The following is a 16371-nucleotide window of genomic DNA, read 5'->3' as shown; positions in this document are numbered from 1 at the left end:
AATAATGATCAACCCAATTTTTAATTAATCTTAGTTTTGAAGTCAAATCTCTTGATTGATGATCATGCTTATCAATATTGAAAAAATATGCATGGCTTTAGCTGGTTATATCAATAATGATTCATATATACATGCATGATCCTATCTTTTGGGGATCATACAATGTATGATTAGATCATGATCATGTTCATCTAATTTTCACGATCAACTTAATTAGTGTATACATATATTATATATATGTGTGTGTGTAAGAATTATTATAAGGATATGGAGTAATAGATCGAGGCATAGTCAACCCGCGATGGACTAGCTATAACAAGTCCGACAAACTTACATATTATCTGAAAGGGACGTATGTAGTGTCTTTCCAGGCGATTAATTGTCTGTATCTGTGAGAATAGTCTCACATAGAAGAAGAGCGGTCTAGCAACCAATAATATAATGACTAGGTCATCCTACTCATTGTCAGTTAGTTTTGAGTTGGATGACCACAAATTTAGCATGGTATCGGAGGTATGGCTGGCTACACATGATAGGCTTAAAAACCATCTCACACGTGAAGAGGCGTGTGAAAACAGTTCCACATAAGAGAGATCCTTTCCGCCCATTATCTTTGCGAAGCCGATAGGGTTACCATGTGGAATTACCATCTCGTTGACCGTATGGTGAGGTGTCACAAAAAGACAAAATCAATTTTGAATGTGGGCTTTTCTGTTCAGACGAATTTCACCATTAACACTCAAATCCTCACGTTCTCCAATGTAGGTAGATTTTATCTTTTCACACTTAACTATCTTTAGTAGCTAAATCTTAGCCGTTTAAATACCCTAACGTGTGAGATTAAATTTTAAATTTACTTATCCACATACTGCATTTATTAGAAATATTAATTTCCCACAACCAATTAACATCAATTTAAGACAACTATTGTACCAAATTTTTTACAGTAATTTTTTTCTTTACCATCTTCACACAATTTTTTCTCTTCAACTTTTACTCCGCAATTCATCTTCTCCAACAAGTGAATCATCTTCTTCACCAAGCAAAGGTATTTTTTTAGACTTTAACTCTTTATTTGTTATTTTTTACCACTAGGTAGTTTATTTCTTGTTCATAAATTTTTTTTTTTTTTTTTGACAGAGGTAGTTTATTTCTTTTTTTTTTTGTTGAAATAGGTAGTTTATTTCTTAGTTCAACAAAAAAAAAGGTAGCTTATTTCTTAGTTCAACAAAAAAAAAGGTAGTTTATTTCTTGAGATGTAAACAATTTTTTTATATATCTTGCAAAAGAAGATAACTTCATAAGATATACGATATATACAAATCCTAATATTATGTTTGTTTTATAAAATAGGTATGGGAGATATACGTGGAAAACAAATACTTTTAGAAGAAGATGATAATGATGATTTAGAGGTAGAAGAGGATAATACCTTTGATGAATGTGAAAAAGAAGTTGACGGTTTAGACATTAATAAAACAAATATTGTAGAATCGCTTGCCATTGGAACACAATTCAATGATCTTGATGAGGCATACGAATGTTTTAGAAAATACGGAGTAGTAATCGGATTCCCTATACGAAAAAGAACTAGTAGGAAGGATTCTAATGGAGTTGTCAGATATGTTACTTTTACTTGTGGCCGAGAAGGAAAAAGGACTAGCACTTCTGCTAATATATTGAAACCAAGACCACAATGTCAGACAGATTGCAAAGTCAAAATCAGAGTAACTCTTGGGTTAGACAATAAATGGAGAATAACTTCTTCATTCCTTGATCACAATCATGTTCTTAGTCCTACACAATCTCGATTTTACAAGTGCAATAGAGTCATCAAGGCTTCTGTGAGAAGAAAATTAGAATTACATGAAAGAGCGGGGATTCGACCTTATAAGAGTTTTGGTACAATTGTTGAAGAAGCACATGGTTATGAAAACTTGCCTTTAAATGAAAGAGATGCGAGGAATTATGTAGATGAGCTTAGACGAGGTCGTCTTAAGGAAGGTGATGTTGTAACAATACAACACTATTTCTTGAAGATGAAGGCAGAAAATAATGATTTTTTCTATCGTATGGACCATAATGAAAATGGTCATTTGCAAAATTTATTTTGGGCAGATGGAAGAAGTAGAAAATGTTACAGGGAATTTGGAGATGTCATTGCGTTTGATACGACCTATCTTACGAACAGGTATGAAATGCCTTTTGCCCCATTTGTTGGAGTAAATCATCATGGTCAAACAATCTTACTTGGTTGTGGTCTAATCTCACATGAGAATATAGACTCATTTGTTTGGTTATTTGAGACTTGGCTTACTTGTATGCATGACTCACCTCCCATAGGAATAATCACAGACCAAGATGCGGCAATGAAAGCCGCTATTGCAAAAGTTTTCCCTCAAACTAGGCATAGATTGTGCCTGTGGCATATTCTTAAGAAGTTACCTGAAAAATTAGGCAGTAGCAGAAATTATGAACATATTAACCATACAATGCATAATTTGGTATATGATTCACAGTACATAGGTGAGTTTGAACATGGTTGGTTTGAGATGCTTAACAAATATGATTTGCATCAACACAAGTGGCTTACTGAAATTTATGATGTACGACATAGTTGGGTACCAGTTTACCTTAAGACTACTTTTTGGGCTGGTATGTCAAGTACTCAACGTAGTGAGGGTGTCAATGCATTTTTTGATGGTTACGTTCATGCTAAAACATCTTTACACCAATTTGTTGAACAATATGGTCGTGCGGCAAGAGATAAAGTAGAAAAAGAAGCGCAAGCTGATTTTAGATCGTATTCACAAATGATACCATGTGTGACAAGATTTCAGATGGAGAAACAAGCTCAGGCAGTCTATACTAACAAAATATTCAAACAATTTCAAGAAGAAATAACTTCATTGTTATATCTTTATCCTGCTTGTACTCGTCAGATGCACATGTATGTAGATTATGACATACGAGATCAGGTTTTGATTGGAGCAAAAAATCGTAAGACGATGATATTCACAGTTTCCTTTAGTCAACCACATCAGACAGTATCGTGTACATGTTGTATGTTCGAATTTAAAGGTATATTATGTAGGCATGCTATGTTTGTGATGATAAACAATGGTTGTGACTTCCTTCCAGAAAATTATATTTTACGTCGATGGAGAAAAGATGTAAAAAGAGCACACACGAAGATGAAAGTTGGTGGTGGGGAGTGGGGATTAAGTGACGATCTTATTCGTTATGATCAACTATGTAGGGCATTTGAAGAAGTTGCTGACTTGTCATGTGACGATGATGAAAGATGTCAGAAGTACATTAACTGGTGTGAAAATGAAAAGAAATGTATACCCATTTATCGGTCAAGTGTTATTCCAACTGGAACATCAAGTGTCAATGCAAAAACTCCTTCAAGTGTTGACAATAATGGAGTTCTATTGCGTGATCCACATTGTGTTAGGCGCAAGGGGAGACCTAAGTCTACACGGTTAAAATCTACGCGCTTCAGCCAATCGTCAAAAAAGAAAAATACGGTAATGATTTTAGAACCTTGTTTCTTTAATTTATTTTTGTTTTCACATGAAAGTAAATAGAGTTTTGTATCTATCAGACGCAGGGTGGGGCAGGACCATCTGAGATACCGTGCACCCAAGAAGGCGATGTTCATTATACACCATCAACTCAAGAAAATGATTTTTTTTATCAAGCACACGGTCATTATGCTCAGTTCATGGCACATGGAAGTGTATGTGTTTCTATCCTACTTCTATAGCATACTGTTACCAACAATATAATATTAACTTAATGACATTTATATCATTTTAGGTTAACACAAGCGAAGAACATTATGAGAACGTGTCGAGTACATCAGTTCCGCCATATTTTCACTATGCAGACCTCCTAAAGCAAGTTGATCAAAGATACGACAGTCTAGATCAAAATTAACGAGTTGTTATATTTACTTATATTTATTTATGGATGTTAGTTTTCTGTTATGTATGAATGTTGGTTTTTAATTATATATGAATGTTAATTTTAAATTATTTGAGTACTCTTCAACTTCGGAACCATAATTTCAGTGAGAGAGATGAAGTGGGATGAGGACTCCTGAAGTGAGCCCTCAAGATGCTTCCATGAAAACTTTAATTAATTTCTTAGTTGAAAAGAAAATGTTAGATAAATGTGGCACTAACTATGAGCAGAATATGATTTAATTTTCTTTTAGATCAAGGGGTTATATTGAAAAGAAAAGTTAAATTAGTGGTGCCACCTCACCTTTGTTCCTTCAAAATGCTTCCCTTACTAAAATTGCCTGCCAACTCACCAATACGGTGAATGTGATGGTCAAAAAGATGGTAAGGGAAGCATTTTCCTTATCTTTGAGTTCGAATAACAACAAACTTAACAATATCACTGTATAATGTCTTTTCATGGCGATAATTGTGTGTCTCCCTTCAACCACAAGTATGTAAAACAAAGTCATCAGGGGTAAGATGGTCATTCTGATAAAGTGACCTTATATTTTATAGGAAGTCAACGGATCTGACCGTAGACAGACATATCTAAAACTTGTCAGATCTTGTTTTCCTTTGGTATTTACAAATGGAGTGGCCAATTCAGAGGATGGAGATAATGCCTAGAGAACAAAGTGAAAGAAATAGAATTTCCTATACTATTTAAAAATGGTGTGGCCAATGCAAGTAGGAAGATGATGCCTATAGAACCAAGTAAAAGAAATAAGAAAGATGAATCAATAATTTTTATTTTCTTACTTCAAAAAAAAGGTAAAACTTTATAAGTGATTTAAGCAAAAGGTCTAAAATTTCATCAAAAAAAAAAGCAAAAGGTCTAAAAATATATGATCACTAAGGGAGAAATACTCACAGAAAAATTAGTGATAGGTCCAAAAAAGTTAAGATTAATTGACAAAAAATGCAACATCATCGAACATTTGCAGTATAAAAAGTTGTCTGTTGTGGTAAACAAAAATGTACAACAACATATTCTTCCTTATACATGACAATACATACAATGTGAAACGACATATTTCTACAATGCATAGTACATTTGTAAGCGTCTTTCCTTCATTTGGTGCGCACAACACATAAATCCATAAATCCATGCACTGTACATTTTCAATGTCTTTCTTTTTATTTGGTATTTTGTACATTGCCAGAGGCGGAGCTACTGGTGGGCTGAGCCGGGCTGCAGCCCGGGTCTTCCCACCAGTAACTTGTAATTTGTAATGAGTTTCGAAACAAAAGACTCAATTACTATAACTTAATTCCAAAAGACAAGGACTAACTTAAATTCTTTCAACTATTAACTTCAATGACTATAACTTAAATACAATTTCTTCATTATATTAAAGTTTGATTCTTAATTTTTTATTTTTTTTGGACAAAGATTCCTATTAGTATTAAACACAAATAATGTCTATTTTACTCCAAAAAAATAGATATGGATCCAACATTACACTGAATTTGTGTAGTTTGGGCAAAAATTTTAGACTACCACTATGATTGTGATCGTTTATATAATTCGTCTTTTTACACGACATTTTTCAGGTCCACGAATATTTGTAGTTACTTTTTTTTTTGTTGAACTAATAATATTTGTAGTTACAGAAATTTAGAAATCTTGTGAACTTTTGATATAAATTTAGCCCGTCCCTACTCAGATTCCTGGCTCCGCCCCTGTACATTGCATAAATCAGTGTACAATATATTTGAAATTTCTTGTAAGTAATATAACGTTTTCGCCTAACATAACCCATGTACACTTGACGTAGGCTATGTGCGTCTGACACATCTCATGTGCACCTTATTATAACCCATGTAAACTCGACACAAACTCATACACTTTTTTTTTTTTATGAAAAACCTCATACATAATACATTTAGTTTATGTTTTTGCCCTTTGAGATGTGTCGGATTGATTTCATACTTTTTCATACTTGTCGTTGATGTGAATATTTTTCTTATCAAAGAATTACTTTTTGGACCAAAGGCTAATTCTCGGAAATAAACCCGTCGGTGCTAAATTTTAAATACAAAGCAGTGTTACATTTGTCACATAAAATATCATAGTATATGGTCGATCATTGTCACTTTTAACAGGTTACAGCTCGTCATTTGATTATTAGCTTATGATGTAATCCCGATAATGTTGGAGAAAATAGAGGAAGAAACATTAATATTTTAAATTAAGCAGATAATTTAGTTTTAAATAATGAAGTGTGAGCAATAAAAGTGCAACTATGTAGGCACCAGTCAAAGCCAACTTAACCCTAACACCTCCATCCGTTTATCACAAAATCAAACAAAATCTCGTCGGACGGACTGAACCAGTCCGAGCCTTAAGAGGACCAAACGGATCAGCTAATCCGGGACCTAGGAGGGCCAAACGGATCAGCTGATCCGGGACCTAAGAGGACCAAATGGATCAGATGATCCGGGACTTAGGAGGACCAAATGGATCAGCTGTTCCGGGACCTAGGAGGACCAAACGGATCAGCTGATCCGGGACCTAAGAGGGCCAAACGGATCAGCTGATCCGGGCCTTGAAAAACATCCCAATCTTCACTCTCTTTCTCGTGAAGTCGACCATGACCAGCTCCTCTGCTACTTCTCGCAAGGTTTTCTTCATCTTCCTCTCTCTAAAAACCCTTATTCTCATCTCTCTCTCTCTCTTTACCTTTCTGAATGTTGCAATCTTTCTTCTACATTTACAAAGGGGATATGGAAGGGATGAGATGAACATGAGAAGGAAGAGGAGAGAAAATGAGTTTATTTTGTGGATGAAATTTGGTGAAGAAGGAAGAAGAGAGTGGACCCATTCTTTTCAATTTTGTGTATTTACTAACAGGAATAGAAAGTAAATAAGAAAAAATGAAATTTTTTTTACTTACACTATCTAGATGAGCACACATGATTTTTGTTTTGGAAAAAAAAATGAATTGGTATTCTTTTTATTTTGGAAGAAGAAGATGGAAGAAGCAAATGAAGGTGAATGTCACCCACATTAAAAGCCGGTGCTTATAGAGAACTCGGGTCAATGGCTATTGACCCGAGTCAATAAAATTTCCGGATGCTAATAGCATTTTGGCATGGTGCCTTTAGAAGCACCCTTTTTTTATTTATTTCATCAATATAACTATAACTGGAGAATACCATTATTATTTATTGATCCCACAGTGGCTAACATAATTTATCACAAAAAATGATTAAAGTAATAATATAATTCTAAATGAGAAATAAATTAGGTCGAAACCCAATTTAATCTTCTTTTAAGTTAAAAAGACAAAATATAATTTTTTTTGTTAAAGTTTATACATTTGTAATTTTGTTTGGTTAAAAGATTCACGTATTTATATTTTGTTTGGTTAAAATTCCAAATGCTGTGTGATTAACAGAAATATTTGCTACATCTGTATTTTTGGAAACGAGTTGTAATCTTTTTGCAATCAGTTGCAAACCTTTTAATACCTAAAGAGCTTAAGATTAGGAAAAGTCAGAGTCATTTTTTTCACCAAAGTAAAATTTGTATATATAGAGAGTTTTGGCTACATTTTTCAACATTCTAACCCCACTTGAGTTGAGTGTGGTTGAAAAATAAATACTATTTTTATAATTTATGACCAATTTAAAATTTAAAAATCAAACACACATGACATTTATTTGTAAATGTAACAAAATATTACAACCATCATCTTAAACAATTGTTTTTCAATCAAACAAAACAGGAATCATCAAATAACTTGAAAGTCAAAAACATCATAGAGTTTTCTCACACCACCAAAAGCAATGAATGAAATACACTCGAAAATCATTAAAAAAATTCAAAAATAAAAGTGCTTGCTTAAGAAAATACTTAATATTTGTTAACAGCACTGCATTTTCTCCTAATTTCTCCTGATTTCCCGGTAAGAACTTCAACCTCGCTCAACTTCCTCATCGAACGACTGAACTCCTTGAAAAAAGTTTGTTGGTGAAGCATTTGGTTAACGATCGCTAATGAGTGTTTGTTGGTAAGAAGAGTAGCGTCGGACGTAAAAAGACCCTCATTTCGCTTTAATGCGTAGTAGTAGTTGTTGTCGAATGAAAAAGAACTTCCGGGATCCATTTCTACTACACTCTTAAAGTCGTTAGGGTCGTTCTTGCACCTTTTCTTTAAATAGTCTGCGTATTTTGAATCTATTGAAGGATCAGTATCTCCTCTATCAGTGAAGTTGTATAACCGTTTTGACATAACAAAACAATGACCGATTCCAATAGTATGTCCTCCACCTACAAATAAATGAAATGAATAAATATATCGTCATGAACATAAATTATATTGGACTATCATAATGTTATAAATCTCATATGACCGAAAGAAGTTTTAATCACTGTGTCAAATGGTTGTTAATAATCAAGCGTGGTTTTTGGATGAAAAATAAAATTCGATACACTTCTATCGATATGGTACTTGTTATCATGGTGAAGAAAAATAACTAAATTATCATAACATCATAAAGCACACGGCGACACAATAAACAAAACTTTTGACGACGGTGTTAACCAGTTGTTAATACTAAAATGTGTAGGCTTTAGGCTTACATTAAACCATCCGCTAATCCTTTTTTATATTGTTATGTAAAAGTGTCGCTTGAAATAATAAAAACTATGGCTAAAAGTATGAGTTGTCAATGATATTGTTTAAGACGCGTAAGTTATATTTGTTGATAAACCGTCATTAAGAAAATTAATTGTACATAAATATTTATATTTTAGTTACAAGCGCGAAGACAAAAATAAATAAATTTAATTACTTATTAATTAAAGAAATATATTAGAATTTGTATTTAATTATAATAAAATATTATATAGCTTCAAAAGCACTATGAAAAATGGATATCATATAAGGTAAAAAATATTTGAACTTCTAATTAATTTTATAATTGAACTGTACTTACCTGATAAAACAACTAGGTCGAGGAGATTGAGCCCTTTGCTCTTGAATTGTTGCAAAAGTGTGGTAAAGTTGCTACCAGGATCTGGGAGCTGGAAGAAAGCTTCCTTCAACTTGGACACTTTTCCGTCTCTCCGACCAGTCCGAACCGTCCATAGAGGTCTTTGGAACTGCAACCATTTCATAGTATAAAAATGACATAATCACATTTTTAAAGGGCAACAGTTTTTTGCTTCAACCCGTTGCGATACGTTTTAGCAAATAAAAATGTAGTTATATATGTATCATTACATGGATAGAGACAGCATCTCTAGCAGTCAAGGCAGTGATATCGGCACAAGAAACGACTCCAGGGCATCGTCTTTCAAGTTCTGCCTTAATTTCGTCGATGACATCAAAACCCTCCAAAAATGAATTTTGAATGGCGTCTCTCTCAGCTTGAAAATGTTTGGTTGAGTTCAACAATACTGACGCATCACAACCCTGAAAAACATAATTTTAAACGAGACCAAAAATAAGATCACTAAAAAACGTCATTATACATTTATACGTGACAATGATCTAAGTACTGATTATCTCTATTTACTTACGTACTTACCCTAATAAAACAATCGTGAAAAATGAGTCGAAGGAGTTTAGCGGGCAATACAGCTTTCCTAAGGACATGTTTCTTAGTAATTTCATAGACAACTTTTTCGGCCGATGGACAGGTTTTCTTGTAGAAATTCTTCTTTAGATGGTCACTACAACCATGAGAAACGGCTGCAAGAACACCAAAAACTAATACGGAAACGAAGAGGAGATTAAGCAGAGAAGATTTACTACTAATGATCTTCATCTTTTGCTAATCTCTTTGTTAGTTATGAAGATATGATACTCCACAAAAACATTCCTCATTTATACAGAATTTTGGAAGAAATTTTCAGAGGAATAAAAAATTAATTAAAAATACACTTTGTTTTTGTCTTAATTAATCAGCCAAATAATTGTTTTCCATATTATTTTAGCACCATAGGGTTATTATTCAAATATATTAGTGGCCGTTAATTGTGGCTAGTCCTAGGCACGTCAATTTCTTAAAATAACATTATTTTTAACCACAATATTTTGCTCCCCGGTTCTTTTTTTTTTTGATGAGAGGTATTTTGCTCCCCCGTTACCGATATATAACTATTACAATAGAGTTATCTATTTATTATGTAATTATTTATATACTTTTCGAAAGAGAGATAATTACACATCTCATGTCCATTTAGATTATCAACATTTTTAGACAGGTATATATTACATTATTACTTTCTATTCCAAAACTCATCCCATTCCAATACTTATTTAGGGGTTCATAGTTGATACCATCACGACGTTGGTTGGTTGATCGTTTACAGTTTGGAGTCTCACATTGCCGAATAGATAATTCAAGCGATGGATTAATTATTAAAAGAAAAAGAGTAGTGGTACAAATACAATTTGACAATTTGAAAACGAGACCCAACTTTTAAGTAACAACTAACGTAAATGATACTATTTTATTTTAGGGTTAGTTTTGTCAATTGATCGAATGACTCCAAATCTGAAGCTCCCTCTGGTTATTGTTCGAAGATATTTTCTCTTCCAAATATTTTGAATTGTATGTGAAAGAAATTATAAAACTAGTAGAGAAAAATGAAATAAAGACATAAAAGTAGGAAGGAGAAAAGTTTTGAACAACCTGTTTAACATAATCAATTTCAGAGTCAACTTGTTCGCTAAAATGTTAATGGACTCGGGGTTGACTGAGGAATTCTATTTTTTTATTTATTTGTAGCGCGTTTAAAGCTGGCAAGACATTCAAAACCTTATTCATAACTAAACATGTAATGTCATTATCTCTTAATCCAACAGCCAAAACCTATTACCTAATCTCAAAGAGATCACCTCAACTGTTTGAGCCGTTGGATCCAACTCATTCAATGACTAAGATTACTGTGTTAGGTAGAATGTTTATTTTATGTACTCCAACATTCCTAAGAAGTGTCAACAACCCTTGGTTAGAGTGGTAAGAGGTATAATCTTCCACCCTAGAGGTCAAGGGTTCGAAGCACGCTAATCCATTAAAAAAAACATTCGTAAGAAGTTAAGGCATAAGACCTAACACTATATTAAATAAATATTTGACCTTCCCATAGGCCTTTTTTTGTTCTAACGAGAGTCTCCTCCAAACTAGAGGATTATCCCAAGAAGAAGAATGAGTCAATCTTTCTCACAAAAAAAAAGAAAATTACTTCTTCAACAACACCATAAGATGTATATGAAAGCATTAAACTAATCTATAATAGAAATGTTAATTTGGAGGTCAAAATAGAAATTTGTCAAAATATGTAGGCCAAAAAAGTGAATTGGTTACAATAATGGGCTAAATAAGAATTATCTCATGTTAAATGCAACAAAGATATATATATGTTTGAGATGTAAGGGAATCATTCATCCAACTGAATGTTCTTCCCCACATATCACTTATACGATTCATCTGATTAATAGCATTGAGAATTATGTCCCACTTACACCCTAGGGCTTTAACTTAAATCTTTAACGTGAGTTTTCCTCCATTCATGTAAAAAAATAACTATATCTAGAATTTGATACTAAGAATATCTCCAATATGACACTCTAACAAACACTCTAAAAATCTAGTTGTCAAGTGTTAATGAAGATTCTCTTTCCTAGGTGTCAATATAGAGACACTCTAAACATTTTTTGTCTCCACTGGAGAACTCTAAAATCTCTCTACTAAATGCACATGTCACTCTTAAATTGAATATAAAAAAAATAATTTTTTTTTGTTGAAAGATATAGAAAAAGTAGTTGAAAATAAAAAGTTTCTATTAGTTTAAATTTTAAAGTTACACTTAGAGAGTCTCAAACAGACACTCTAGTTTTATAGTTTATAAATGTGTCCACCTCATAATAGAGTGTCTAACAAAGTGTCCCATTAGAGATGGTTGTTTAACAAAAACTCCAAAAAATCATATGTTGCACTCTAAATGTTAGAGATTGAGTGTCCCATTGGAGATGCTCTAACACCTCCCAGTATTTCACGAAGGGAGGATGCCATACATATTTTATGAAAACAATGTATAGTTTTATGATTAAAAAAAGTCAAAGAAGACATTAAGATTTTTCTATGTAGCATAAGAAATTAATTTGATGTGGTCATATACTTAGTTTTTTTTTTGAAAATGAACTTTGGTTATACTCTAAAAGTGTTTTTGAGGATTGGATTGAGACAAACTGCAATAACAAAAACAATAAGATTCAGTCAATCTATTCTTTTTTTTAGAGAAGGTAAAATAAATTCATTAAAGAGGAGAACAAAAGCACAACAATGGTGGAAACTAAGATGGTTAACCAACCGAGGCACCAACACAACAACAAACTAAAGGAAATTACATTAGGCCCAGAGTCTGTTCAAGACATCCCAACTCCTAATATATAGGCTAAAAGGAGTTGTACTACTCCAATCTTGATTACAAGCCCAATAATGTATCAAGCTTTTCACTTGTGGAGTTATATTTTCCATAGAAGCCTCTTTATCATAATCTTTCTCCATTAATCGGTTGTTTTGCTCTACCCAAGTGGCACATACAATGGCAGGAGGTATGCACATACGAATGAAACATTTCCTATCTATTACCTTCTTCGGATTCCAGTCTGTCAAAACCTGAGAGATGGATCGGTTGCTAGTAATAAGATGTTGATCAGAGGGATTAATCGACTCCCAAATTTTAGAGGTGAATGGGCATGTGATGAAGAGATGGGTTGATGATTCCCAATTAGACTTGCAGAGAGGGCATCTATTAGGAGCCGTGCAGTCTTTCTTGATGATGTTATTAATGACGTAATCTTGGAAAGAATATATTGGCACTACAATCTTCCAAAATACTTAGATACTATTTGTAATTAGGATTAATATATTTCTATCTTTGTAATTATATTTCCCATTCATATCTTTCTAATTATGTTATTTTCTCTTCATGTAAAGTCTATAAATACATCTTCTATAATCAATAAAGAATACCTTTTGATCTCAATTATTATTCTTGTGCAACTATATAATTTTCACATGGTATCACGAGCATAAGGTTTTTTTTTCGGGACTTGTTATTCGTCAACAAAGTGCTCAAGGATTCTTAATTTCTTATTATTATCGATCATCCCACTTCAAAAGGTCAGTTATTTTGATGGTCCGACAGATATCTATATTCTTGTCTACGTAGATGACATCATCATTACAGGCAATGACAACAAGGAAATTGACTCCCTTCGACAACGTCTAGAGAAACGATTTTCTCTTAAAAATCTCGGACGACTTCAATATTTTTTAGGCCTAGAAGTATCTAGGTCCCCTAAGGGTATTTTCCTCTGTCAACGGAAATACACTTTAGACATTATCCGTGATTCTGGACTTCTCAGAGCCAAACCGAGTTTATTTCCTATGGAACAACACTTGAAATTATTACCTACAGATGGTACACCTTTAGACGATCCCACTTCTTTTCGGCGTCTAATTGGTCGACTTCTCTATGTCACTGTAACGAGGCCTAATATCGCTTTTTCAGTGAATTATTTAAGTCAATTTATGCAGCATCCCCGTTCAACACATATGGACGCTGCGACTCGAGTGCTAAGATATTTGAAGGGGACCCTCGATCATGGGATCCTCCTTTCGTCTTCTAGCTCTTTGACACTTTCGGGTTTTGCTGACTCTGATTGGGCCAGTTGCCCCATTACACGTCGTTCCACCACCGGCTACTTCACAATGCTTGGTGCGAGTCCGTTGTCTTGGAAATCTAAGAAACAACCTACAATCTCTCGATCATCTGCTAAGGCAGAATATCGTGTTCTTGCTTTTCTTACTGCCGAGCTCCAATGGTTGAAATACCTATTTCAGGATCTTCGGATTTCCATTCCAGAACCTTTTCAGGTTTTCTGTGACAATAAGGCGGCTATGTGTATTGCTGCTAATCCAGTTTTTCACGAACGAACGAAGCACATCGAACTCGATTGCCACTTTGTTCGCGAGAAACTTGAAAGTGGTCTTATCCAGATATCTCATGTTCGCTCTACAGATCAGGTAGCTGATATTTTCACAAAGCCTCTTGGTTCTGACCAATTTCATCGGTTAACTTCCAAGTTAGGCTTGACTCAGATTTCTTCCCCACCTCCAACTTGCGGGGGGGGGGGGGGGGGGGGGGGGGGGGTAATGACGTAATCTTGGAAAGAAGATATTGGCACTACAATCTTCCAAAATACTTGGATACTATTTGTAATTAGGATTAGTATATTTCTATCTTTGTAATTATATTTCCCATTCATATCTTTCTAATTATGTTATTTTCTCTTCATGTAAAGTCTATAAATACATCTTCTATAATCAATAAAGAATACCTTTTGATCTCAATTATTATTCTTGTGCAACTATATAATTTTCACAGTTATCCATAGTTAATAGGATACATTACATAAGACGGACCGAAAATAGGAGATCCGGCGGTCAAAGATAAGTTGCAGAAATAATATACGTGTGTAACACGTGTATGTACGTGACGGATCGAGAAGACGAGATCCGACGATCAAGAAGAATTCAGAATATTGAAGATATATTGAAGATATGTGAAGATTTAGTTTCTTATATTCAGAATATCTCTTGTAACTATCTAATGGTAATATTGAAGGAGTTGAAGGAGATGTCCTTCGACCAAGGTGACAATGCGAACAATTTGTCGGATAGGACAATTGATGTGGAAGATCATCAAGTCCGATTGATTTAGGGATCGTAGAGTTGTAGCTAGAGACCAACTACGATCGTCGAATTACAGAGTAATTCGCGGCTAACTTCGATCGGATCCTACAACGGGTTACACATAAGAGTGACAAATTGATCTAGGATATGACTAGTGGGAGTGAGATATAATCATGGGAGTGTCCCATAAACATACCTCATAGGCCTAAAAGGGAATTAGACAAAGATAGTACAAAAGGGCCAAAAACAGGGTTTTTGGGCCTAGACCGGTTCGGGTACTTCTAGGACTCAGATTGGGCTGAATTTTGGAGGGTTAGTTGCTGATATAATAAAAATTATATCTGCCAATTTTCGTGGTGTCTGGACACCTCCTCCTCAGGGAATTGAGAAAATATCAATAGTTGCTATTTTCGACTATTTCCCTAAATCTTATTCTAAAGGGTGTTTTAGGAAACCTAAAAGGAGGTGGATTCTTATTAGGGTTCTATATAAACACTCTTAGGGCAGAGAATAAGGTGTGGAATTTCTCTCTAAGCTTTCTTACTCTACCACATCAAGTAGAGAGGAGAAAGTGAGCTAATTCCCATTAACTATCTATCTAGTCAAGAAGAAAGGAGTTCTTCTTCCAACCACCATTGGTGTGCTAGCTATACAACAAGGTGGGAGATCAAATTGTTTGCTCGTGTCCCAAGTAGAGGAGCTACACTTGAAGCTCTTGGTCTTCTCATAAGCAATTGGAAAGGTTCGAGGGAAAACTAGCGAACAAGGTATTTATCTTTCTAGTTTTAATTAATGATTATCATAGGTTTATGCATGTGATCCTGGGAATACTAGTGTAGACATTAGATGTCTTAATTCCGCTATAAACACTAGTAGAAGGGTGTAAAACCCAACAGTGTTATCAGAGCCTCTTGCAATTAGCCTATCTTATCTAAGTTTTGGACCAATTCCATGCTTTCCTAGATAGATTATTGTGTCAAAAGATTTCAAAACCTAAAATTTTGATCCAAATTGGTTTGATTAAAAGAGTTGTTTTTAAGTTTTTTGGAAACTTGTGAAAAACAAAATTTGGAAATTTAGAATAGTTCTAAAAAGAATTTGAAATATTTTAGAAGTGTTTCAAATTTTGGAAAAAGCAATTTAAAATTGCAACACAAAAAAAAAAGGGAAACTATTGAGTTTTTAGAAACTCAATAGGTCCGGCCAGGAAGCTTCCTGGCCGGACCAGTAGCCTGGAGGACGCGTCCCAGATTACTGTTGGATGCGTCTGAGGACGCGTCCAGCTGCTCCAGGTCGCGTCTTCCAGACGCGACCAGTAGCTTAACCAGGACGCGTCTGGAAGACGCGTCCAATAGCTACTACCAGACGCGTCTGGGGTCCTGGGTGTCTCGGACTAAGTCCGAGACACCTAGTGCTGGTCCGGTCCAGCACCAGATGCGTCTAGGACGCGTCTGGTGCTTGGACTAGCATCCTGGCTCCGGCCAGGACGAGATCAGGCCTATTGGCCTCGGCTCGGACATGCCGGCCCTATGGGCCGTGCCATATCCGGACCTTGTCCAAGCCCTTTTGTGGGCTTGGGCCGGGACTTGTCTAGGACTTGTCCCGGGTCTTTTCAAGGCTTTTCGGACCACGAAAAGGGA

At 34.6% G+C, this 16371-nt stretch overlaps 2 protein-coding genes across 2 annotated transcripts; one reads left to right on the top strand and one right to left on the bottom strand.

The window, feature by feature from the left end:
• Nucleotides 1–1355: 1355 nt before the first annotated feature.
• LOC147570010 (protein FAR1-RELATED SEQUENCE 5-like) lies at nt 1356–3945 on the top strand. The gene is made up of 3 exons (XM_086663722.1): nt 1356–3533; nt 3617–3745; nt 3826–3945. Exons 1-3 carry the CDS (start codon nt 1356–1358, stop codon nt 3943–3945), a joined length of 2427 nt encoding a protein of 808 aa, XP_086519848.1.
• A 3708-nt stretch (nt 3946–7653) lies between these two features.
• Nucleotides 7654–9924, bottom strand: LOC147570009 (peroxidase 27-like). The gene is made up of 4 exons (XM_086672537.1): nt 9551–9924; nt 9244–9435; nt 8957–9122; nt 7654–8288 (listed from the first exon to the last, which is right to left on the bottom strand). Exons 1-4 carry the CDS (start codon nt 9788–9790, stop codon nt 7873–7875), a joined length of 1014 nt encoding a protein of 337 aa, XP_086528663.1. The 5' UTR covers nt 9791–9924; the 3' UTR covers nt 7654–7872.
• Between the last annotated feature and the right edge of the window lie 6447 nt (nt 9925–16371).

Source organism: Eschscholzia californica, unplaced genomic scaffold (assembly GCF_041429995.1).
Source record: "Eschscholzia californica isolate CP2 unplaced genomic scaffold, dmEscCali1.0.p SCAF_1, whole genome shotgun sequence".
NCBI lineage: Eukaryota > Viridiplantae > Streptophyta > Magnoliopsida > Ranunculales > Papaveraceae > Eschscholzia > Eschscholzia californica.
Note: the sequence above shows the minus strand (reverse complement) of the source record. Positions and strands in the feature narration are given on the sequence as shown.